The sequence below is a fragment of the Procambarus clarkii genome, chromosome 57, assembly GCF_040958095.1.
Source record: "Procambarus clarkii isolate CNS0578487 chromosome 57, FALCON_Pclarkii_2.0, whole genome shotgun sequence".
Lineage (NCBI taxonomy): Eukaryota > Metazoa > Arthropoda > Malacostraca > Decapoda > Cambaridae > Procambarus > Procambarus clarkii.
Window position 1 is genome coordinate 30,117,590 of NC_091206.1, and position 27,576 is coordinate 30,145,165.

At 41.3% G+C, this 27,576-nt stretch overlaps 1 protein-coding gene across 1 annotated transcript; it reads left to right on the forward strand.

Moving 5' to 3' along the window:
• The first annotated feature begins 19,235 nt into the window (after positions 1 to 19,235).
• LOC138353430 (uncharacterized) lies at positions 19,236 to 19,628 on the forward strand. The gene has a single exon (XM_069306437.1). The coding sequence runs from the start codon at positions 19,236 to 19,238 to the stop codon at positions 19,626 to 19,628; it is 393 nt and encodes a 130-aa protein (XP_069162538.1).
• Positions 19,629 to 27,576: the final 7,948 nt, after the last annotated feature.

Below are 27,576 nucleotides of genomic sequence, written 5' to 3' on the forward strand. Positions count from 1 at the left end.
ATTATCATCCAGAGAAAATTGTCTGGTGACACACTTAATAAATTATATGTATGCCAGAATGGTAATACCCTGTCAATGCAGGATATATTTACAGGTTTGCGCAATATGAGCAATCATACAGCAGACCAAGCAATTAATGCTAAATCTGAATGCACCAAAACTGTACCTACATCAGTTTCCTTGCCTGAAACTCCTAAGGTGACACTGTCACTAGGTAACAAAGGTGCTAATAATCAATGTAACAACAATCAGTCAAATACTGATTCATCAGTGAGGCCTAAGAGTCCCACAGGTGCTCCTAAGAGACCTAATAGTCCAAAGAGCACTCCTAATAACTCTACAGGTGCTCCTAAGAGACCTAATAGTCCAAAGAGCACTCCCAAGAGCCTATTAATGGTTCCCCAGAGTACACCAAGTACTCACAAGAGAATAAATAACAAACAAATGCAAACAGCAAAACCATCACAACCTGCAAGTACTGTTTTACCTAAACCGGTAACCTCTAAACGATCTGTAGGATGGGGAATGTGCTTGTTTTGCAATCAAAAACATTCTCTGTACAAATGTACTAATTATCCTAATAGAGACACAAGAGTCAGACGACTCAAACAGTTACACAAATGTACTAGGTGTCTCAAACCACATAATGTTAACAGCTGTGAAACCCCACTGAACACCTGCAATAGGTGTAGAAGGGGCAAGCATCATGCTGCACTGTGCAAATTAGTTAGGATAAATTATGTCAATCCTAGAATAGGACGTAGAGAATCTACACCAGTACAGTGCTGCAAGGTGCGAGATGTGTACAGCGTAACTTCACAAGCATCTCCAGTGGATGCTGCCTTGCCTACTGTCCAACTTCAAGTGAAGAACAGAGGAGCCAAGATCACCATACGTGGACTATTTGACCAAGGTTCCCAGAGAACTTTCATTACTCAAAGGGCAGCAGAGGCACTTAATTTACAACCAATAGGACAGGTAAAATTAAACTTGTCAGGGTTCATGATAAATCGAGGAACCCATGAATACTCAGTAGTTCAACCGCTTGTACGACTAGGTAGTCATGCCAAGGCTGTCCAAGCCATTGTTGTTGATCAAATACCTTTAGACTTAAATATTAAGGGTCTGGGGTACACAGCCCACTTCCTGCAGGAACGTGAAATTAATTTGGCTGACAACAAGTTAACGTTTGACCGCCTTAACAATGTAGATGTACTAGTAGGAGTCGACTACTATTACCAGTTCATAACTGGACATGTTAAACGATTGGGAATGAATATGCTCCAATCTGCAGGTGGCTACTTACTTACTGGTAAAGTTCTAAATGTGAACAAGCCTGCCAACAATAATAAATTAGTTAGCAGTAAATCAATTCTCCAGCAGCAAGCTAAAAGGAGAAACACAGCTGAGTAATAAACTCAGATTGAATGTAGTGCAATTGATACTCGCCGAGATGTTTCATAGCTCTCAGTGAAAACCAATGGTCCGTACTCAAACAAGTACAAGTCACAGCGACCAAACTATTGAATTCACTGCAGACCTAGAATTATTCTCGACAAGTAGTAATTGACCACACTCAGTCTTCCTAGGTAAATTGTAATGTTGGGCTAGAGAATCTAGTACTCCCTAGGTAATTAATAATGTTAGGCTAGAGAATATAGCACTCAATGCCACTAGCATTTCCTGAATTTAGTAATTACAAATTCACTAGGACCACTGGTCCACTATACTTGCGCTTAAAGGTTTGCCAAGAAAACCTTCTTAATACCATGTTTTCTGCATTAAGAGTTAGTGATAAATACTTGCATTAATTTGTTTGAGTTGTTTTTCTTTTGTTTCTGCTTATTTAGTGTAGGAGCGTAGCACGAACAAACTTGCAAACTTACTAATACGTAAGCGAATTTCCAGAGAACTAATATGTTTAATGCATTATCGTTAAACATCAGCATTGTTAATTAACATGCTTCATGAGCTTAATATAGCTCACTTTAGAATTAACGTAATAATATGAGTGCTTGTTCCCCATGCGTACGAGCTTAATATTGCTCGCCATGACAATCGAACACTTTAATGTTCCCCATGCCACGAGCACTGCTCGTCATGATAATTGAATGATGCAAAACTCCACCTCGTTAATTCGAGTTCACTGAACTCACCCTGTTAACTGTTAACGAGCTCACTGCAGCTCACCCTGTCAACACTGTTGACGAGTTCACTGAACTCACCCTGTTAACTGTTAACGAGCTCACTGTAGCTCACCCTGTCAACACTGTTGAAGAGTTCACTGCAACTCACTCTGTTAGCACTGCTAACAAGCTCACCCTGTCAACACTGTTGACGAGTTCACTGTAACTCACCCTGTTAGCACTGCTAACGAGCTCACTGCAGCTCACCCTGTCAACACTGTTGACGAGTTCACTGTAACTCACCCGGTTAGCACTGCTAACGAGCTCACTGCAGCTCACCCTGTCAACACTGTTGACGAGTTCACTGCAACTCATCCTGTTAGCACTGCTAACGAGCTCACTGTAGCTCACCCTGTCAACACTGTTGACGAGTTCACTGTAACTCACCCTGTTAGCACTGCTAACGAGCTCAATATAGCTCACCATGTTCACGAGTTTAATATAGCTCGACTTGTTAATGAGCTCAATACTGCTCACAATGTTAATTCGAGTACATTTTTGCTCACAATTTGCTTAGTCCCTTACTTAGGTAGGTTAGAAATTTAAACTATTTATTTAGGTAGGTTTAGGGACTTTAGTAGTGTCAACTGAGTACTAGCCTAATCTGTACTCACCATTAATTGCAGTTGACTATACTTCTAGAGACTGATTTAATAAACTCGATTTCCTGTAAAGGTGATTTCGTACTAACCAGTTTACAGTGTCAAGCCTATGAGCTGCCATTTAATTAGCTCATAAGTCAGAATGACTAGGCTACCAATCTCACTGTCGACTCAGAATTTTCCTTGATTTAATGAATAAACTTTTCAGTTCTCTACTTTTCTATTATTTTAGCTAGTTAGCAAATTAGTTGTACCATCAGTCAGAATGACTACTGCACGGCAGTGCACATTAAATTCAATTTCCTCATTTGAATTTGGGGTGATCATGATACTGCGTGATGTTATTGTCTAGTAACTCAATAGTTACAAGTCACAGCGACCCTAGACAGTGACCTTACTGTAGTGTCATAGTCTCCTTGATCTTAAATGACTAATAATATTTACTGTATAATCATACAATAGTGTTATCAGTTCTTAGGAACTTATTCTGAGTTTGCCTACGATTCAGCAGCTACGTAATACACCATTACATGTCACTGCGACCCTAGTTGTTGAGTTTATTGTGAGCTTTAGAGAGTTCCTGATTACCGATAACTTAATCATTTAATGTTTCAATATTTAATACATGTTTCCACTAAGGGAAACTACATGCCTATTATAGTTCTCAACTAAGAGCAAATCTTTAAATATTGTGTAGGCTATAAGTAACATGTTTCATTTGACATGTAAATAACAAGACTCAAGTTCTTGTAAGTCCTTGATAAATCCGGGACGTTCGTTATGTGTGTACTAACATACTAACATATTAACATACTAATGTACTAATCTTAATGTCACTTCGGGATAGGTCAGTACTCCACAGTACACTACGACCCTAGAATCCTCCCCCCCGGAGTTATGTTGGAAATTTCCAACACCGTATCCAACACTGTTGTATTCTCATCACTTATTACTAACTCTACTAAATATTGTAGTAAGTAAAATTAACACCACGTAGAATTCTCATGTACTAATAATTTCATCTGTGCAGTAGGCTAGAATTCTCACGTCATCCGACGCCAGTATTGCGTCAGATTTCCTTACAATAAACACATTATATCCAATGTATCTGAGAATTAAATTCGATTCTCTATAACCAAGGCATTCTGTATGATAATTAATTACAGATAAATTGACCTCCAACTAAAAGCCAAATAGAGCGTTAGAGTCATAGCGGTTATCTAGTAATAAAAGTTAACGTCACAAGTGAATGCCATGGAGAGACATTAATTCCTCTCCCTTATATGTTTACTATCACTAAATTGGCAAATAATAATATTTCCCTCTTCTAAATAATAAACCCGTCCAGTCTTCAACATTTCAAGCGTAAATACGAGAAATACTAATATTCATGACAATAATTTGTCTAATGAATGCGAGATGCGGCGTGGGGTGGAGAGGCACGCCAGTACACGTGGAGGGAAGCTTTGAGGCAGACCTACCCGTATCGTACTCACGAGGAGACGCCATTGCCCAGCCATCAGGGTAGACGTTAGCCATCCTCAGATGAAAGTCGCCACTGTGAGGCGTGAACAACCTTGCAGATAATATCTTCAACTGGTGCTGGTGTAACATTAGGAACCTTTTTAATCTGGTTCCTGACTACACGTGACCAGCCAGTGAAGCGCGCCATTATCCAGGATAAGCTGAAGCCGGAGCCTGGGACGCGAATTTCGGCAATCTTAAAACTTATACAGTGCCCATATTAGCTAAGTATCTTCTCTTTATTTGATGCATCCGGTAAAGTGTAGGGTAGTAGCTGGGTGATTGACCATGACGACGCATGTTAACATCAAACCACAGGTTATTAATTAATTATCACCTGTAACTCGTAATTTCTTGAATATAGAGATTCAGTAGTTTAATTAGTTGCTACTGTAAATATTTGTCTTGCAGCACGTGAGAAGAATTCTCCCTGCCGCCTTCTCCCATGTTAATCCATCCCATTCGTCAGCCAGCCGAGCCCAGGGAATTAGAGGAAACGTCGTGGCTTACATAAAGGAATCGTCTTTAAGCTAAGATTTCTTTGTATTTATTCATGAAAATTCTGAAATTACTTACATGCAGAATTCCTTTGGATTAACATGTGTTCATTGTGACTATCATTACTATACTTATAATCTATGTTCCCATTCATGGTAATGACATTAGTTTCACTATAATTCATAGGATTAGATTTTTATAATTTGGATTAGTGAACGAACCACACTAGTTCCTGGACGTACTGACTTCCAGTAATAACCCCCCAATGTAGGTGTTTGAGGGTTTGATTCATTTAATTATACAGCCCATTAATTATTTTTATGATCATATTCTCTAGTATTTTATCCATAGTTACTGGTTCATCTAGGAATTATCTAATGATCAGAAATTCTCAGTTTCCCTCTTTACTATAAAAGCGGGTGGTCCTTCGTAATTTAATTTACTACATTAATATTTAAATAATCAGATTCAAGCCCCAAATGTCCCACAATATGGTCCTTATCGAATCGGATCGGCATTAAATTTATAATTAAATTATTAATCATTAATAACTAATCCTTGTGTGACATAAGCTAGACTAACTATTTAATTAATTGTGTCAACTAACAGTGTAACACATCAGTTAGTCTAGATCACACTAACATATTGCTACTTTCACCTCATGTATAAGGTAGCTTTAGTGGGTCATAGCCAATTACCCACAACACTTAGACCTACACTTCATACTGAAGTAGAATCTTTAGGTCACCAAGAGCAACAGCTCATAACCTTATATTAATCACTAACACCAATTAAGTGTTAACCATTTAGGCTATACCAATGTTTCAATGTATGGCTGTCAGCAGACTGTCCATTATAGCCTGAATCCATGTTATAATTACTGATTCACTCAAGTCAGTGGATCATTAACATTTAGGGATCCAGCATACTAATATAAATTACTGATCTCATACTAGTTAATCATTACTAACCCTGATAACATTTTATTCCACAATTAGGAGTACATTTAGGAGTTAGGTAATATTTACGGCAGTAGAATACTTGCCAAACACAATTAATTCCTTTGTGTTCATTTAATTTCTTATGCACATAATTATACATGTATATATTATATAAAATACAAAAAAAACAAAAACACAGCACAATTATTTGCACATTACTGCACCATAATATAATCTTTGCCAACCTTTATTAGGTAGCAATTTAGGCTGTGATTGTGTTGAATTTGGCACAAGCATAGACTAAATATAGTTGTAGTTTCTCAAGTAGAAATTCACACGACTAGGCTTGAGCTAGTTAGTGACACATATATTATTCTTTTGTGCTGACCCTATCAAGGGTGGGATTAACCATTTATTGTGTAATTATTTTATTGCATATTTCTATGTATGTCTTTGAGTGTTACTGTAAGTCCACTACCCATCCGAGGCTGATTTAGAAGAGCTAAGCTGAGGAACACCTGTAGTGAGACCAAGGAACCACTCAAATCTTAGTTGCTTATTATTAGGTAGGTAGCTAACCTCTAAATGAGGTAAATTACGACAAGCCTCAAGGAATACCAGGCTGTCAATAATTATACCTGCTCTACATCAAGGAGCAGACACCATAGCTATACCACTAGCTATATAAGCCTTATAAGGCTCAAATTTACATCCAGAATGGATACTTCTGAAATATTAAAGAGAATCAGTATTATCCTGAGAAGTCTCCAAAAGTACCTATCAAGACGACTTAACGACTGCGACAACTGTTTAGAAAACAATCCAATTGACTTCTTTGAGTTCAACCTCTACACAGAGGCAGCTAACGAAAAATATGTCCAGGTGAAGGAGACCATCGAGGCTTATAAAGACAAACTCTTTAGCAGTAATACTGACCCAGACGAATTAAGTCAGATCGAATATGATCTTGATGAATATGAAGATACCATTCAAGACGAGCTAGATCACTATAAAAGAGTGCTTGCGAAACAAAATGATCCTGATTGGATAGAACGTTTTTGTAGAAAAACTACAACCAAGCAAGCACACAGCTCAGATGAAATACATGAGCTACCTCAAGATGAGGAGAATCCTCTAATCAATGCTGATCACTACACAGGATTCACAACTGAAGTTCAGCCTTCATTTTCTAACCTCTCATCTAATACAGCTTCATGTGATGATTTGTTTACTGAGTCTGACCAATTTTCAGACCACTCTTCTCAATGTTCCCTGGATTCTATAAGTTCAATACATAAGGCTACTGAATTAACTAGCTTATCACCAGAACCCAGAGAAACAAGTGAAACTGCAGATGAAACAAGTGAAGCTGCAATAATCAGTGAATCTGAACCAGAAAATGATAAAGCTAATGCTGCAGCAGCAGTCGAAGCTGTAATCAAAGCTGAGGCTAAGCAAGAAGCCTTAAGCAACACAAGTAATGGTCACAATTGCTCACAACAGCCTTCTAAAGTAAGTGCTAACAATGAGAAGACTATTATAAACCTTGTGCACCAATTATTAAATTTATCTTCACCAGAGCAATCAGTTGACTCTTTACAAGCCTTTAGTTTTCAGCTTGAGTCACTGATAAATTCTTTCAGTAAAGAGGTGGATCACCCAACTACTGAGTGGATGACTAAAATTATCATCCAGAGAAAATTGTCTGGTGACACACTTAATAAATTATATGTATGCCAGAATGGTAATACCCTGTCAATGCAGGATATATTTACAGGTTTGCGCAATATGAGCAATCATACAGCAGACCAAGCAATTAATGCTAAATCTGAATGCACCAAAACTGTACCTACATCAGTTTCCTTGCCTGAAACTCCTAAGGTGACACTGTCACTAGGTAACAAAGGTGCTAATAATCAATGTAACAACAATCAGTCAAATACTGATTCATCAGTGAGGCCTAAGAGTCCCACAGGTGCTCCTAAGAGACCTAATAGTCCAAAGAGCACTCCCAAGAGCCTATTAATGGTTCCCCAGTGTACACCAAGTACTCACAAGAGAATAAATAACAAACAAATGCAAACAGCAAAACCATCACAACCTGCAAGTACTGTTTTACCTAAACCGGTAAGCTCTAAACGATCTGTAGGATGGGGAATGTGCTTGTTTTGCAATCAAAAACATTCTCTGTACAAATGTACTAATTATCCTAATAGAGACACAAGAGTCAGACGACTCAAACAGTTACACAAATGTACTAGGTGTCTCAAACCACATAATGTTAACAGCTGTGAAACCCCACTGAACACCTGCAATAGGTGTAGAAGGGGCAAGCATCATGCTGCACTGTGCAAATTAGTTAGGACAAATTATATCAATCCTAGAATAGGACGTAGAGAATCTACACCAGTACAGTGTTGCAAGGTGCGAGATGTGTACAGCGTAACTTCACAAGCATCTCCAGTGGATGCTGCCTTGCCTACTGCCCAACTTCAAGTGAAGAACAGAGGAGCCAAGATCACCATACGTGGACTATTTGACCAAGGTTCCCAGAGAACTTTCATTACTCAAAGGGCAGCAGAGGCACTTAATTTACAACCAATAGGACAGGTAAAATTAAACTTGTCAGGGTTCATGATAAATCGAGGAACCCATGAATACTCAGTAGTTCAACCGCTTGTACGACTAGGTAGTCATGCCAAGGCTGTCCAAGCCATTGTTGTTGATCAAATACCTTTAGACTTAAATATTAAGGGTCTGGGGTACACAGCCCACTTCCTGCAGGAACGTGAAATTAATTTGGCTGACAACAAGTTAACGTTTGACCGCCTTAACAATGTAGATGTACTAGTAGGAGTCGACTACTATTACCAGTTCATAACTGGACATGTTAAACGATTGGGAATGAATATGCTCCAATCTGCAGGTGGCTACTTACTTACTGGTAAAGTTCTAAATGTGAACAAGCCTGCCAACAATAATAAATTAGTTAGCAGTAAATCAATTCTCCAGCAGCAAGCTAAAAGGAGAAACACAGCTGAGTAATAAACTCAGATTGAATGTAGTGCAATTGATACTCGCCGAGATGTTTCATAGCTCTCAGTGAAAACCAATGGTCCGTACTCAAACAAGTACAAGTCACAGCGACCAAACTATTGAATTCACTGCAGACCTAGAATTATTCTCGACAAGTAGTAATTGACCACACTCAGTCTTCCTAGGTAAATTGTAATGTTGGGCTAGAGAATCTAGTACTCCCTAGGTAATTAATAATGTTAGGCTAGAGAATATAGCACTCAATGCCACTGGCATTTCCTGAATTTAGTAATTACAAATTCACTAGGACCACTGGTCCACTATACTTGCGCTTAAAGGTTTGCCAAGAAAACCTTCTTAATACCATGTTTTCTGCACTAAGAGTTAGTGATAAATACTTGCATTAATTTGTTTGAGTTGTTTTTCTTTTGTTTCTGCTTATTTAGTGTAGGAGCGCAGCACGAACAAACTTGCAAACTTACTAATACGTAAGCGAATTTCCAGAGAACTAATATGTTTAATGCATTATCGTTAAACATCAGCATTGTTAATTAACATGCTTCATGAGCTTAATATAGCTCACTTTAGAATTAACGTAATAATATGAGTGCTTGTTCCCCATGCGTACGAGCTTAATATTGCTCGCCATGACAATCGAACACTTTAATGTTCCCCATGCCACGAGCACTGCTCGTCATGATAATTGAATGATGCAAAACTCCACCTCGTTAATTCGAGTTCACTGAACTCACCCTGTTAACTGTTAACGAGCTCACTGCAGCTCACCCTGTCAACACTGTTGACGAGTTCACTGAACTCACCCTGTTAACTGTTAACGAGCTCACTGTAGCTCACCCTGTCAACACTGTTGACGAGTTCACTGCAACTCACCCTGTTAGCACTGCTAACGAGCTCACTGTAGCTCACCCTGTCAACACTGTTGACGAGTTCACTGTAACTCACCCTGTTAGCACTGCTAACAAGCTCACTGCAGCTCACCCTGTCAACACTGTTGACGAGTTCACTGCAACTCATCCTGTTAGCACTGCTAACGAGCTCACTGTAGCTCACCCTGTCAACACTGTTGACGAGTTCACTGTAACTCACCCTGTTAGCACTGCTAACGTGCTCAATATAGCTCACCATGTTCACGAGTTTAATATAGCTCGACTTGTTAATGAGCTCAATACTGCTCACAATGTTAATTCGAGTACATTTTTGCTCACAATTAGCTTAGTCCCTTACTTAGGTAGGTTAGAAATTTAAACCATTTATTTAGGTAGGTTTAGGGACTTTAGTAGTGTCAACTGAGTACTAGCCTAATCTGTACTCAGCATTAATTGCAGTTGACTATACTTCTAGAGACTGATTTAATATACTCCATTTCCTGTAAAGGTGATTTCGTACTAACCAGTTTACAGTGTCAAGCCTATGAGCTGCCATTTAATTAGCTCATAAGTCAGAATGACTAGGCTACCAATCTCACTGTCGACTCAGAATTTTCCTTGATTTAATGAATAAACTTTTCAGTTCTCTACTTTTCTATTATTTTAGCTAGTTAGCAAATTAGTTGTACCATCAGTCAGAATGACTACTGCACGGCAGTGCACATTAAATTCAATTTCCTCATTTGAATTTGGGGTGATCATGATACTGCGTGATGTTATTGTCTAGTAACTCAATAGTTACAAGTCACAGTGACCTTACTGTAGTGTCATAGTCTCCTTGATCTTAAATGACTAATAATATTTACTGTATAATCATACAATAGTGTTATCAGTTCTTAGGAACTTATTCTGAGTTTGCCTACGATTCAGCAGCTACGTAATACACCATTACATGTCACTGCGACCCTAGTTGTTGAGTTTATTGTGAGCTTTAGAGAGTTCCTGATTACCGATAACTTAATCATTTAATGTTTCAATATTTAATACATGTTTCCACTAAGGGAAACTACAAGCCTATTATAGTTCTCAACTAAGAGCAAATCTTTAAATATTGTGTAGGCTATAAGTAACATGTTTCATTTGACATGTAAATAACAAGACTCAAGTTCTTGTAAGTCCTTGATAAATCCGGGACGTTCGTTATGTGTGTACTAACATACTAACATATTAACATACTAATGTACTAATCTTAATGTCACTTCGGGATAGGTCAGTACTCCACAGTACACTACGACCCTAGAATCCTCCCCCCGGAGTTATGTTGGAAATTTCCAGCACCGTATCCAACACGTACACGTATCCAACACAAGTATTCTCATTACTTATTACTAACTCTACTAATTATTGTAGTAAGTAAAATTAACACCACGTAGAATTCTCATGTACTAATAATTTCATCTGTGCAGTAGGCTAGAATTCTCACATCATCCGACGCCAGTATTGCGTCAGATTTCCTTACAATAAACACATTATATCCAATGTATCTGAGAATTAAATTCGATTCTCTATAACCAAGGCATTCTGTATGATAATTAATTACAGATAAATTGACCTCCAACTAAAAGCCGAATAGAGCGTTAGAGTCATAGCGGTTATCTAGTAATAAAAGTTAACGTCACAAGTGAATGCCATGGAGACATTAATTCCTCTCCCTTATATGTTTACTATCACTAAATTGGCAAATAATAATATTTCCCTCTTCTAAATAATAAACCCGTCCAGTCTTCAACATTTCAAGCGTAAATACGAGAAATACTAATATTCATGACAATAATTTATCTAATGAATGCGAGACGCGGCGTGGGGTGGAGAGGCACGCCAGTACACGTGGAGGGAAGCTTTGAGGCAGACCTACCCGTATCATGCTCACGAGGAGACGCCATTGCCCAGCCATCAGGGTAGACGTTAGCCATCCTCAGATGAAAGTCGCCACTGTGAGGCGTGAACAACCTTGCAGATAATATCTTCAACTGGTGCTGGTGTAACATAAGGAACCTTTTTAATCTGATTCCTGACTACACATGACCGGCCAGTGAAGCGCGCCATTATCCAGGATAAGCTGAAGCCGGAGCCTGGGACGCGAATTTCGGCAATCTTAAAACTTATACAGTGCCCATATTAGCTAAGTATCTTCTCTTTATTTGATGCATCCGGTAAAGTGTAGGGTAGTAGCTGGGTGATTGACCGTGACGACGCATGTTAACATCAAACCACAGGTTATTAATCAATTATCACCTGTAACTCGTAATTTCTTGAATATAGAGATTCAGTAGTTTAATTAGTTGCTACTGTAAATATTTGTCTTGCAGCACGTGAGAAGAATTCTCCCTGCCGCCTTCTCCCATGTTAATCCATCCCATTCGTCAGCCAGCCGAGCCCAGGGAATTAGAGGAAACGTCGTGGCTTACATAAAGGAATCGTCTTTAAGCTAAGATTTCTTTGTATTTATTCATGAAAATTCTGAAATTACTTACATGCAGAATTCCTTTGGATTAACATGTGTTTATTGTGACTATCATTACTATACTTATAATCTATGTTCCCATTCATGGTAATGACATTAGTTTCACTATAATTCATAGGATTAGATTATTATAATTTGGATTAGTGAACGAACCACACTAGTTCCTGGACGTACTGACTTCCAGTAATAACCCCCCAATGTAGGTGTTTGAGGGTTTGATTCATTTAATTATACAGCCCATTAATTATTTTTATGATCATATTCTCTAGTATTTTATCCATAGTTACTGGTTCATCTAGGAATTATCTAATGATCAGAAATTCTCAGTTTCCCTCTTTACTATAAAAGCGGGTGGTCCTTCGTAATTTAATTTACTACATTAATATTTAAATAAACAGATTCAAGCCCCAAATGTCCCACACTAACTGCCGGTGTGCAAAAGGGTCACAGGAGTTTCAACCAGATACTCAGGTAATGATGATGTGCAATAAATCAACAATGGCACTGTCAATGGGGCAGACAATAATCATGCACAAAAATAATGTCACACAATAATTAAATGTGTGGTGTATGTGAAGCTCACATTGACAGATGAGTGTAATGTCGTGATACCACACAGATAAACACGCATACACCGTCGGGTGTCTCCAGCAATACCTGGGTCAGGTATAAGAAGGGAGAACTGTGGTTGATCCCTCAGATCAATGCACAGACAGACACAATAATAAAACACAAGATTTTGTACTTACAGGACCTCTACCATTCACTCACTCAGGCACATTTATGCTAGAACTCATAGGTGGCCTGACAACTGGTTTCACTCGTTACAAAGTGAGACCATTGATGACAGGCTTCCATAACGAACCATACTTGACATGTAGAGTACTCGCAGGAGGGCGCACTGTATGCCTAACAGACAGAGACACACACACACACTTGATGGCACTGGCAGTGAGTAAGGTGGTGAATTCACGTAGGAGAATGAGGCAGGGCAAGTGGCAGCTTTAGGTGGCTTCACACTCTGGACTGATTGGCGGCTGGCGGCAACTGATTATATGGTACCATGCTGTGCACTGTGGTAAGAGTCACACACAGATTACTTAAGCAGCAGCACTAAAGTCACTCTAGGTCACTCACAGACAATCTCAATTTGTCTCTTGGGGTTACCTGATACCAGTCTGTTTCGCTCTGGTGATTTGTCACTCTTGAAGGCTAAATAATATAGTCACGATCGCGATTCCGGGCGAGCGATGGTATATCGAAAAGGCACTGAGTTTAACTTGACGGTGAGGAATGGGTGATTATCTGCCTATTCGCCGAATACACAGAAGGACACGACCACCATGTACAGACTTCCTCGCATGAATACCCTTGCCAGCAGTTGCAGGGCTCCTCGTGGGTATCACAAACACAAGGTCTAGAAGTGACCAATGGTGTTACAGGAAAGGTAACGAAACCAATGACATTGATCGTTACATGTTCGGTAGCAGAGGTGACGTCATGAACACATTGTGACCACGTCACAGTTGTTATTCTCCATCACACCGGACGAGGCTGACCCCAGAGGTCAGATCTTATCTGTCCTCTCACTGGTATCACGTCTCTGCCACGCCTTTCACCTTCCTCTGTGTGCTTCCTGACTCCAAGGCATGAATGCTTAATTCCTCTGTATCTAATTTACCTTTGGGCATAAGGTGGCCACCGTATGCCCAAAGGTAAATTATAAAAGTATTCCTGGTTATGTGGGCATCCTGGGGACACCCCCGCATGACAGTTTAAATCCAGGGTTAAAAGAGATAGCGCCCTATGCATGCCTAGGTACATGGTGCACTGCAATGAGCCATTCAAATCAGCTGTGGGATATCTTGAGAGACCATACTCTCACACATAACTAGGTGAAATTCACCACTACAATCCAGATACATGTTCGAGGAAGAGCTTGATCCCCCTGTGCATAAATTGATGAATAAAGCAACTCTAGGCACTGTCCCTGAACAGCCTTGTCCAGATGATGACTGGACTTACAATCAATACCTAGATTCAGTTGTTTACAGGGACAATCAATACTGGGTAAGGTTAGCATGGAAGCTGAATCAACTATAGCATCCTGTATACCATTTCATGGCATGCAACCATTTACGATCACAGGTTATGTGCTTAAATAGACATCCTGAGAACTTGAAATTGTACCATGATATAATCCAACAACTCGATAATTAATTTATCGAGGTTGTTACTAATGACGACCCTAAGGAAGGACACTACCTGCTGCATCATGCCATATTAAAGAATTTCGATACTACGCCAATAAGGATAATATTTAACTATAGTGCAGAGACCAAGCAGAATAGTGTTTCATTGAATGACTGCCTGCAAACTGGCCCAGCCTGACTCAAAGGCTATACGACGTGATGTTAAAGTTCTACATAGGGACTTATGCATACATGGCCGACATCTGTAAGGCATTCCCTAGAGTAGGTCTGCTGGAAGAAGACCATAACTTCACAAAGTTCCCATGGATCAAGGATCCTAATGATCCAAACAGTGAATTCATCACCTACAGGTTTGCATCAGTATTAATTGGTGCAACTTCTTTGCTGTTTCTGCTTCAAAGTACCTAAGACACACTTGAAGAGGACTAAATAGCCCAAGGAAAACTGAAATTAGCAACAACTTGTATGTGGACAATTTCCAAGGAACAACTAGCAGTGAAAGTAAACTGCTGAACATATACCATGGTTGATACCTGGTTGATACCTGGTTGAAGGAGTTCTGGGGGTTCTTCTACTCCCCAAGCCCGGCACGAGGCCAGACTTGACTTGTGAGAGTTTGGTCCACCAGGCTGTTGTTTGGAGCGGCCCGCAGGCCCACATACCCACCACAGCTCGGTTGGTTCGGCATTCCTTGACGGAAACAATCTAGTTTTCTCTTGAAGATGTCCACGGTTGTTCCTGTAATATTTCTGATGCTCGCTGGTAGGACGTTGAACAACCGTAGATCTCTGATGTTCATACAGTGTTCTCTGATTGTGCCTATGGCACCTCTGTTCTTACCGTATTAGCTACTTGCTCTTAGCTACTTACCGTGAAGGAGCAGCTTTTACAACTGACAATACTTACAAACAAAACCTAATGCAACATTAAATACCTTGTGTTTTAGGCATGTCTCTAAATGGAATTTGTGTCTGAGACAGAATGGATGATGGTTGCTGGGGCGAGGCTTGGGGTATAGCATGGGGTGAAACTGGGGACAGTGGCTGCGGGATGTCTTGGGGATTCTGCTGCTGGAGGGGATGACCATTAGGTCGAGGCCGACCATGATGACCATTGAGAATCCCTGTCCCTCGCGCCAGCTTACCCGCCCCGCGACGGCCATTACCCACACTACTGCTGATGGATAAGCCAAAAACATTTATGACAATGAAAGTTAAATATAACACAGCCCAAGAGAAACAGACTTTGCATATAGCTATGGCCTCTATTGACTACAGAACTCATAATAGTAAAAAATTCCTTACTACAAATGGATATGGAGTATTACTTGCTGACTTGCTGTAGCTAATTTTGAATGTCACTATCAATATACATTTGCAGTTATGTAAATACGCAAAAACAAAAAACCAGCATTGAATGTAACAAAACACTTCTGGATGAGCATCAGTGTCTCCCTGAAGCTATCTCACTGAGAATGTTCCATGCAAATAGGTTACATCAGATGTGAAAGTTCAGTTTGGCACACTGGGGACCAGAGCCAAAATCTGGCTTTCTCCCCCCTCTGAGGCACTGAGAGCGAGTGAGAATTCACCATTAAACCAAAGAAGCATCAAGAAAATCAGCGAAGATTTACAGGCAACTGAAAAGGTAGCAAAGGCCTAAGCCTCCAAATCGCCAAACAATTCTGCAAACAATTCACGCAGAAAAAAAGAAACATTAAAAATTAGCGCAAAACTCATAATACCAAATGCCGCCACCAGGAAGCTCGGCTTTTACATGCAGCCATCTTCCTTACCCAGTGCTGGATCTGATGAACAGTCCACCAATGAACCAACCAGCCTGATAGGAAGACAGGGAGTCAGGAAGCCACTTGGCTTCATTCAGAAACTGGCATTTCATTGCAATCAACACTGGTTGTTAGGGAAACCCCCAGTAGCTTCCTGAAGCTAACCACAGAAAATAAAATGGAGATTTGCCAGGGAAGAGGAGCAGCAGCAGTGTGCACTAGGACATAAAAGATAATTCAGATTGGGGGAGAGGGCCCAAGGCAAGACATGACTGACAGGGACCAGGGACATTAGCTAAATACTGGGCCACCAGCATACCTTTAGAATGCCTAAATCCCAAGCTCAAATATCAGCCAAAGACATTTTGGAGAAGGATGCAGCCAAGGCAGTATACTCGCAAACGGCATAGGCCCAAGGGTAAACCTGGGAAACACAAACCTTTGAACAAGTGACCAAGAAAACAGGGTCATGTTACAAGGCGTCCACTGCGACCAGAGATATCAGCAAAGAGTCGCCACCAGACACAAGTGATCCACCGGCAGCTGGACTAACCAAGCATCACTCCCCAACAGACCCCTCCAAAAGCTGACTCATTGTTCACCAGCAAAATAGGAGAAGGTTGTAAACAAACAAACTACCCACCAGGGATGAAGAGACTTCTCCTGCCTCAGGAGAAGAGTCTCAAGCTCTCCAACCCTAAAGCAAGGACAAGAGCCAACAAAAACACAGCTTTGAGGAAAATGTCAAGTCAGAGGGGAAACCATAAAACAAGGCAAAGAGAGGAAGACTAACACCCAGTTAATAGACCAGGATGGCTTGGAAGGAACATGAACTGGCCAGAGGTGAAAAAACACACGGGACAACTTGTGGAGCAGCGTCGAGGAAATGTTTGTGTAGAACGCAAGCACCAGCAGCTCTGCCAATGCTGAGCAATAAAAGGCAACAGTATTAGGTATGAGATGCCAATCTAGAAACAATCAAGAAAAAGAAGGAAAGCCATGACTGAAACTGAAGAGAGATGACGATGAGAGAGAGAGAGTGTGGAGAAACAAGCTACATGCAATCTCATACTGCTGCCTCGATAATAATGTACGTGGGACCCTCGGCAAACCAGCCATCTGCTCGCCATGCAAATGGTGACAGACATGCATCAAAAACTCCAAACACAAAGAGAATAGGAGATGGTCTAACCAGCAAAGTACACCAGGCTGACCTGCTGAAAGAGAAAATGGACTTTTCCATTTTCCATTTTTCCAAAATTTTTAAGCCATGGAAAATGCCTGATTCAGGCACAATGCTAGAAATGCCAGAAACCAAGGCTGGACTGGCCACCAAGGACTAGAAGGATCACCATTTTTAAATACAACTCCAGAATGGAAATAACCCAGAGCAAAAACTGAATCGAGGATAAAAGATAAATGCACCTCCACCTTAACCAGCCCAGTCAGAAGGTATCCATCGCAACGCCCTGACAATCAGGGAACGAAACCATGTAGGTGGAAAAACACCTGTTTCATGCAGACGCGAAGAGGTCCACCTCAGGTTGAACAAACGTTCCACCGATCCAATAGAATGGCACGTTTTTCTGTAGAAATGGGGCAAAAGTGAGATAACCCATCCACAAGAACCCTGGACACACCATGCATGTGAACCATGTGGAGAACCAAACTCCAAGTTCTCCAAAGAAGCCAAACTACTCAAAGTGTCCCGCTGTACAGGGCATTGGGCCAAAATAACCACCTTTCCTGATCAGGCAATGAACCACAGGGAAGCAGTTGGAGTGAAGCCAAGGTATGGAACCCAGTTCATGGCCTAAGGAGCCAACTCCTTCTTAGGTCATGCCGCACAACTGCAAATTCATGTTATCTGCCCAAAAGGAACGAGCCAGACCACCAAGTCTAGGCAGCCCAGTGATCGCTGGTTACGAAGCCCAACCCACAGCCGAAGCATCTTACTGATGCCGAAGCATCAGTAAGAGGATGACACCACATAAATGAACCAAAAACAAACTGCAGGACAAGACACAACAAAGGGTGGGTGGGTGGGGTCTGAACCCATCCAGATGCTCTAGAAAGAGGAGAGGACAAAATGGGGAGGTGAACAAAAGGATAAGGGACTAAGTCAAATCACAGAATAGGTCAACACAGCCTGTCAACACACGAGGAAGGCTGAATAAAATATTACCATTGCCTCCCAAAGGAGAGGGGTGAGCATCTTTGGGCAAGGCAGCCATGAGAAAAACTGCAGACTTCAAGGACTCCACACCCAGGGCAATACCAAGCAATGCAACATCCTCACAGAGCTGGCTAGAGAAACTGCTCCACCATGACCCAAACCCACAAGACCACCAAATAAGTGCAAACTCGCCTTGTGGTCATTCACAATGGAACCTCTGGACAACACAGGCAGCTGCACATGAAGCTGAAGCTGTTATTTGCCCACATCCCTGGGGAGCAGCAGAACAAACAGACAGTCCCCAAACAGAGCATAAGAAGCGCTGCCGAGGAACACCTGAAAAATTAAACGTCTGCCAATCAACAGTGCGAGTCCCTTGTCAAGACCCCAATGAAAGGAGGGGGATGTTAGCCAGTCTAGATGAATCTGGAACCTCACGTCGCAGTCAATAAGCCGAGACGAACCTGTATTCAAAAGACCAAAGATCAATTAAATAGAGGTTCAAATTCTGCAGAAGGTGCCAAAACAAATCTGCAAAAGCCTGTAAAAAGGAAACATGGGAAGACCATGAGGCCAATCGAGAATTATTGGGAGCAAATATGCCTCTCCAGTCATGGGTCTCCATTAATACCAATTTAAATCAACTGATCGAAACAGAATTTCCAGACTACAATGCGTCGAATGGAATACAACTTCAGATCAGTTGACCATGAAATCAGTGGAGCCAGATACCACCAACCTAACAATGAGGAAACTACTATCCCAATTCAGCAAACCCTTCGACCCATTGGGACTGTTAAGTCCAATCTTGATAAAGGGAAGTTTATAATGCAGGAATGCTGGCAACGGAAGATAAGGTGGGATGATCTTTTACACCTGTCTTAAAGAAAAGTGGCAGAAGCTAGTGAAAGATCTAAGTATCCTAGAGTCTGTCAAGTTCCCTCGGAACACAGTAAATGAAAAACAACCATTTAAGCTACATGTGTTCTGCGATACCTCAGGAAAGACTTATGGCGCAGTAGCTTTCCTGGTATCAAATGAGCAAGCCAATTTGCTCACATCAAAAGTTAGGATGGCAACGATAAAGAAACGATCATTGCCACAACTGGAGTTAACAGCCCTACTGTTAGGAGTAAGATTGGCTCATTATCTGATCAAGGCTTTAAGCAACATCCACTTTGTAGAAACACTGGTATGGTCAGATTATGAGGGAATGAAGATTCCCTCAGCTAGTTTTTCTAGTTTCCTAGATTAGGCTAAAGTCGCTCTAGGGACTCTAGACAAGAAGTTTTCAAACTACATGCACTTGTGTGGTGTTGGATGAAAGCTTATGCTAAGGACCGTAGTTTAAGACTTGCCAGAGGTCTGTGATTGCTCTGTAGAGAGAGTTACAGAATTTTTCCTGTTTCTGTGAAATGGGATGAGATTTGAGAGTGAGTGATATGAGAGGGTACTTGACTCTTAACGGTTTTAGAGGGGGGGGGGGGGGGGACAGAGGGGTGAACGTCGCCTCCCCCACCATGTGAGACAGGCAGACACTGTACTAGGCCTCCCTCCTCCTTGTGACGTCACGGGATGCCTCATGGTGAGGGCGTCTGTGATTGGTCTAGGCACCTCCGCCTCTAGGTGAGTTTTGGTGCAAACAGCTGTGATTGGGAGCGGCACCATAGAGTTGTGCCAGCTTTGTGCTGATTGGTCAAGACAAGGTAGGGGGGAGATATGGGCATTTGAGTTTCCCTAGCCCGCTAAAATCGTCAGTCTGAGCTGGGCGGCAAGCTGAGGAGCAGGTGACTGGGTGGAAGTGGCGGCTGCCACCTCCACCCCCCCCCCCCCCCCGTTAATCGCTGTGTCATCCTTATTACTTATCGTGCATGGCACTCCTGCTATCATGGGTTGTGTCAAGGCCCAATTTGCGTGAACTGGGGCCAAAGATTACGGTAGGAACAGTAAAAACCTCAGAAACAGTGTTCACCCATGAGGCAGCTGGCAGGCCTCATGGTGTAACAGATGGTTTGAATATCCTGTCTATATTAATGGACAAATGGTGGAATAAGGGCAGGGACTCCTAGTGTAATTGTGGTGATATTACAGGCCCCTGTTGGACTTTGAATTCCACCTGGCTGTGATCACGTGGTGACGCCGGCATTATCACACCCGGTGTACGAGCGAGGTATGCTCTGGTATGATGGGGGTGTAGGTGATCTCCCATCCACGTGTATTTGCCTGTGTGTGCTAGCCAGCCAGCCTGAGGCACCCCATGTGCGCGCCACCCTGCGCTGGCCACCCCGCTCCGGCCACCCCACGCCGCCCACCATGGCCACCCCTGCGCCAACCCGCGCTGCCCCAGGCCGCACCACCCCGCGCAACCCCAGCCACCCAGGCCACCCAAGCCACCTGCGCGCCACCTCAGTCCGGGTGGGGCGCTGTGATGCCCCGCACTTACCCCGTGGCCACCCCTTAGGGCCACACGGTGGTCACATGCCTTGGCCACCCCTTTGGGCCACACGGTGGTCACATGCCTTGGCCACCCCTTGGGCCACGCTTGGCCACCTGCCCTGGACACCCTAGGGCCACACCTAGTCGACGCACGTGGAGCGAGCTAGGTGTTCTGCAGCCAGTGAGGTAGTGACCAGGGAAATGAATGTGTTGAGGATTTAAAGAAGCGTGAGTACAAAAATCATTGTTACAGTGTCTCAGGACTGTGTTAATTTCGGTAACAGCTGTGTTGTCCCATAGCCCTGCTAGGCGAGTGAAGCAGCTGAGAGACAGCTGTTTGTACTGACGTCCAGGTGACTGGTTGTGATGTACCTAGAGATGGATGTTGTACACAGTACCACATGTAGAGGTATATAGTTATATGGTGTGTGTAGACTGACTCGAGTATGTAACCGGTCAGTGTAGAGATTTACCATGTAAGTGATCCAGTTCTGTCGATTCTATATAATCGTTCAGAGTCTAGATTAATGCCATGTTGTTGCATGTTAATTATATCATTGCAGAGGTAGACAGGCCAGTTTTGCAGGGTTGTCAGTGGATACCCTGAAGTCTGTATAATTATGTATACTTTTATCTGGTGATATAATTTTCATTGATTATGTGAATGCCATTTCCATGTGTTTCATTTGCATGTATATGTATGTACTGTGTTGTGTGGGGAGTCAGTAGATGTGATTGCTGACTAATTGCCTAATGATGTCATTAGCATGTGGGATATGCTGACGGCATCATTATGCTGTAGGTTTGTGCAGTGTTATCAGGTATACAATATTACTGCTCCTAGGAGCTGTGTTGAGGATTTAAGGGGCCTCTTTGGTTATTCAGAGGAATTCACAGTACTTAATGAGAGCAAGCAATTGATTAGTTAATTTGCCTAATTAAGAGAATTAGTGCCAGCTATCCGCGTAGCGGCGGTGTTATATATTAACGTAAATTGTCTTGCTGAAGTAGTTTGTGATTGCTCACAGTAGTCCCTTGCAACGGTTGCAAGATTAGGGGGGGCAGTAATGTAGGGATACTTTTGTGGTTGCCTAACCGTGTGTCATTACTGTGGGGGTATAGTAATTAACGTGTTGCAGAAGCCACAACCGTATGTGGGCTGTTCATTTATGTAATTATGCATGCCACTGTAAGTGTGACCTATGTAACAATGGGGTTACTTTGTTTCTTTAAGTTGTGTTGAGGACTTAAGGATTCAGTGAGTTAATTAATGGGAATTAACATTATAAGGGTTGCACATTTCTTGATGAGTGAGTGAGAGCTGTTAAAGGAGAACAGTGTTGAGCTTGTTGAGATACATTTTCGGTGCAATTAATTGTCCGTGTGACAACTAATTGACCACTCTAGCTAATTATGTAATTAGCATTCTCATCATGAATTCAGGTAGTGGGAGAGGAACTGTCAGAGTCTGTCAGTACTTGTGTAACGTAATTTGCTCGAGACTAATTACCTTTCTGGGGTATTGCAATTAGTGCCTCATGATAATAAGTGAAGTAATTAACAGCTGGGGTCTTGAGGACTCAGATGACTCGATAAAGCAAGGTCATGGGGCTAGCATAACTCGTTATATTAATCATATCCTGTCTAGTGACAGTGGATTAAGATGCACTCTTGTTAATTAGTGGAGTAATTAACTCCTCGCCCGTGAATTCACAGTGTTTGATGAGACCTGCTTAGGCAGTGCAGAGTGAGACGCATTTATGTATGGTTAATTATCGGTCCTGGTGATAGTTAATTAATTGTTCAGGATTAATTAGGGTAATTAACACTCATTAAAGTAAATTTTGACATAGACTGTTGAGAAGCTACCAAGTTAGTGGTAGGCTTAGTTAACGTAACTCGATGGGGATTTAATTAGTGGTCCGTTTGACCTTAATTAAGAATTACTCACTGAATACTTGCAAGGAGTCAAGTGTGATGTAATATAAGAGACTTTGAGTTATTGTTAACAAGATGACTTGTGTTAAGAGAAACAAGTGTTGATGATTAACGTAGAGTACCATCATGTTGTTGTCTAAGAGAGACAATTGTTTGTGATTAACATAGTACTTTGTGGCTGATTGCTGTGATCAGTCAATTAACGTAATTAATCACATAATCAATGTTGTAATTGATCAAGGCAATTTCTTTTGGTTATCGTCTGGTGACGAGAGTAAAGTAACTTAGGGATTACTGGAGCTGTGTCTCAGAATCCCACCTTGCCTGGCTTTGTTTACTGTTTACAGTGCAACTTCTTGCAGGGAGTTGCAAAGAGTGTTCACGTTAGGTTGTGATAGGGGAAGTCACTGTTGGACTACCCGCCTAGTTACGTGGGTCTCTCCTGTTATGGTTGGAGGACCCGTAAGATTGTGATTATAGTATCTGTTCACCGTGAAGCCGTGACAATATTGATTGCAAGCTTGTGTCATCAGTGGGCATCCATCATTGTTCAGTTAGTTCATGTAATCAGCCCGAAGTGTCAGCAAGATGGGGACTGCTGTCATTTCTCGAGGGGCTGTTGAATAGCTGTGTTGCAAGTGCCACTTGATAGACAATAACGTAACGAATCACTCTGTGTGATGTAACTTAGTCTGTGATATTTTTTTGATTTGCAATATTGCGTCGTCAGTGGGCACACCTGTGTTCAGGTTAGTTCAGTATGCAGCCGCACAGCAAGGGTTGCTATTTAGCTGTTTGTTATAGTGCCACTGGATGAACATTAACGTAATGTAAACTCAATAGTGTAGTAGTTTAATCTCTTGTTATTAATAAATTATTTATTTTATAGAAAATGGTCTTTGATGTCAACCCTTCAATCATTCTTTTCCACCCATGTTCTGCTTTATACGATTGAATGTTGATGTGATCTTTTGATATAACAGCTGTTCTTGGGAATTCGAATTCCAATTCGTAGCACCACATCAAATATAAATATTTGATTGTGAGAACCCATCGGTTACCCTTTATTAGTTTTAACGTCCTGTTTAACTAGGAGGAACGAGCGGCCTATTGTGAACAGGTTTTCACCCCTGGTGGTGGGGGCCTGGCGGTTTGCTCCCGCTTTTCCTTTTTCTATTGGACTCATGCTTAGCTGCTGTGAGCAGTTGTTTAAATTTGAAGTCCACCTCCTAAGGGAGATAGGCGTAGAAAATATCTCACACAGATAATGAGGCAGTACTACAGTGGGCGAGAAATAATAACAATAAAAATCCTTACGTGAGTAACCACATTAAGAAAATACGAGAGTTATCAGCAGGGTACAAATTGAGATACGTAGCCACTAAAGAGAATCTAGCTGACTAATTCTCCAGAGGCCTGACTTTACAGCAATTAACCAAATCAGAGATGTGGTTCAATGGACCTCAGTGGTTAGTCAGTGACCAGTAGCCTGAACAAAGCTACAAGTCATTGTGACCAATATCACTGTTCCCACTGAGAATCCAGAACTACCTCGGACTTTGGTAATTGATCCTAATCGGTACTCTGAACTGAACAAACTAATAAGTGTCACACAAGTGGTGATTAATTTTCTAAAGAAAATAGGAATCAAGCATCATTTCCCTAGTCCCTTAAGGCACTGGGTCAAAAGAACCCAAGCAGATACATTCAGGATGGAATTTTGCAATGTCCCTAAGAAACTTGAAAATGATTTGGGTCTCTGCATTGACACAAACAATTATAACCTAATAAAGTGCGGAGACTGCTTACAACATGTGGACATAGATCTGGAAGCAATAAATCCAATATTACTTCCTCGTCACCACATAATTAGCAAGCTAATTGTGTTACACATACACAACACTCTGCATGGTGGGGTACTAGATACACTCACAGACTTAAGACAACAATTCTGGCTACCACAAGGTCATCAGACTGTAAAGTCCATAATTAAATCCTGTGTAATCTGCTGGAGCTATGATGCCAGAGTGAGTCCTAATCCGGGACCACCTCCACTCCCAAAGAAACGAGTAGTTCATCTTCGTTCTTTTGAAACCACTCTAGTAGGTTTCACAGAAGCACTAACACTGACAGGTACCAAAGATAAAATCCCAGTGAAGGCATACATCTGCCTATTCACCTGTGCCACAACAAGGGGAATACATCTAGAAGTAACTCCCGATATGAGTGCCGAAGCATTCTTACAGGCTTTCCGCAGGTTTTCTTCACGTAGATCCTGTCCTAAGTTAATGAGCTCAGACAATGGGTCCAACTTAGTGGCAGGAGAAGCATGTCTGAGGAAAATCTGGAACCACCAAAGGTGCGCACGGCCCTTAATCAACGGCAGTGCCACTGGAAATGCATACCTCCCAGAACAACATGGGACGGAGGCTTCTATGAATGCATGATTGGTACAATAAAACGGTGTCTTCAGAAAACCCTGCATCGCCAAAAGAGTGACATACAGAAGCTTCAAACCGTTGTCATAGAAATCGATGCTAGTGTTAACAACCGACCATTTACCTATCTTTCTGATGATGTTTCTCAATGTGACCCATTAAATCCAGCTCATTTGATGTATGGGGGGACTTCTAAGCTCTCTAGTGTCCCTAACAGACGAGGAACCATAAGATCCTTCATATGTCAGAGAGAGTGACTTGGTACAACGTTTTAAACATCTATCAGGAGTGAAAAGTCAGTGAATTGACTTATGGACATGTGAATACCTAATTCCTCTAAGGGAGTATCATTACAGGTCAAACAACCCGTACAACAGAATTAACTTGAACTCTAGTGACATAGTTCTGGTGGACAGTGAAGGGCAACGTTCAGAGTGGCCTATAGGCCAAATAGTCTCTATTCATCCAGACCGTCAGGACATTTTGAGAATAGTGAAAGTAAAGTGCTAAGGCAAAATTACTATCAAAACATTAGAGAAACTAGTTCCTTTAGAACTTGCAGGAAAAGAAGAAGCTCAACAACTTCCTTTACCCGAAGTGCCAGTATGGGACATATGCCTAGAACGGACTGCTGCACGACAGTGTAAGCTCGAATTAAAGCATATCTATAATTCTGAGAGTGAGGAATAAAGTGTTTGCAGTCCTTACCGGGACTTCGACCCGTATTTCGCCACCCCCCCCCCCCCCTCCCCACTGGAATTGTCAGAAATCTGACACACATATTAACATTATATAGTTAGCTATTACTAAAGTTAAAGAAAATGGGAGTTTTTTGTGACACCATCACAATAACACGTATTTAAGCTTCCACAATTATTGTTTAAGACTCAGTCTAGTGTTTAAACATAATAATATAGTATTCACTAAGACTGATTCTTAGAAAATTATACCATACACCACAGGCTCCCTTGCTATTGTTAAATACACTTATAGAACTGGCAGAGTATTGGAACCGAACATTGTTGGAACGCCTCGGAGGCGGTGTCATTGTCTCAGAAAAAATGTGAATATCACCACACATGAGATAGTACTCCCAAGAGATTTGCAAAACGCTTCACACACGATGAACATAGTGTGTGACTATGTGTGTGTGTCACTATCATAGTGACTTGCCACAACAACCTCTACAATAACGGGAGTACCATAGTATCCGATTTGTGTAATATTCATGTGATGATGGCCATTATTAGTCTAGGATAAATATCATTTCTGTTATTCTGTGGGGCTTCAACCCCAACAAAGTGAGTCAATCTCTTTACTACACACACATATATTTCATGTCACACCTGTATTATATATTTTAATAAGCCATTATTTATGCCCATTCTTCCACGGGTAAATTTGTGATCTTAAGATATCAGCAGTTTACCAACTATATGATCTGTGACACTTTCATGCATGATCTGGATGCTTCACAGTGCTAGGCGCTATTACATGGCACCCGGACAACATGCAGCCAAACCCTAACAGGTGTTGGAGTAATCATTGACAGCCTAATCAGGCCATAGTAACCATACAGCTAAGAAAATTATAACATTTGTAGTATTAATCACTTGTAGCTTGATATAAGCCACCATATGGGGTATAATTTATATGAAATAGAAAGTTAATATTCATGGCTTATTTATCTCCATCAATGTGGGATAACTGTTAACATTTATGCCCAACTATGTGCAAGTAAATTCAGGAACGCTGAATCTTACATATAGTCCACTTAGAATCATAAATCCAATATTGTAGTAACTCAAGAATATCAAGTAAATAAAATAAAAAGAATAAAACTAATAACTACCTGCTAGGTTTACCCCCTAGTAATAATAGACAAGACAAATATATTAGGCAGGATATAAAAAGCATTGATAGAAGAGCAAGAGAGGAGAGAAATATTTTAACAAAGATTCCTTAACTTTAGGGAGATAATAAGTACAGCAATGATGAAAGATTAGCAAGATTAAGAGATAATAGAGAAGAATAAAGGCAACGGGAATGAAGAAGGACAGATGAAACACATGGATTGGGAGATATTAAAGAAATATATCAGATGTCCAGGTTAAGTGGTAAAACGGTGAGAGACATACTGATAAGTAAGAATAAGTGGAATACTGAGGAAGAAGGAAAGGCCAGCAAGAAATGGATTACAAAAATTGAATTGTGAGAAAGTATTGAGAAAGATGTTAAAATACGAAACTGAAAAAACAGTAATTCAGGAACAGAGGTATGAAGACTGAGAGGTAGGAGACATCTCTACATGGAACATGCTGTAGAACACAAGCCTATGGGGAATCAGATGTAGGAAACATCTCTACATGGTAGATGTTGTAGAACACTAGC

What these genes read in the sequence shown, in the direction of transcription:
- LOC138353430 (XM_069306437.1), top strand. Translation starts at nt 19,236, where the DNA reads ATGATCTTTTACACCTGTCTTAAAGAAAAGTGGCAGAAGCTAGTGAAA.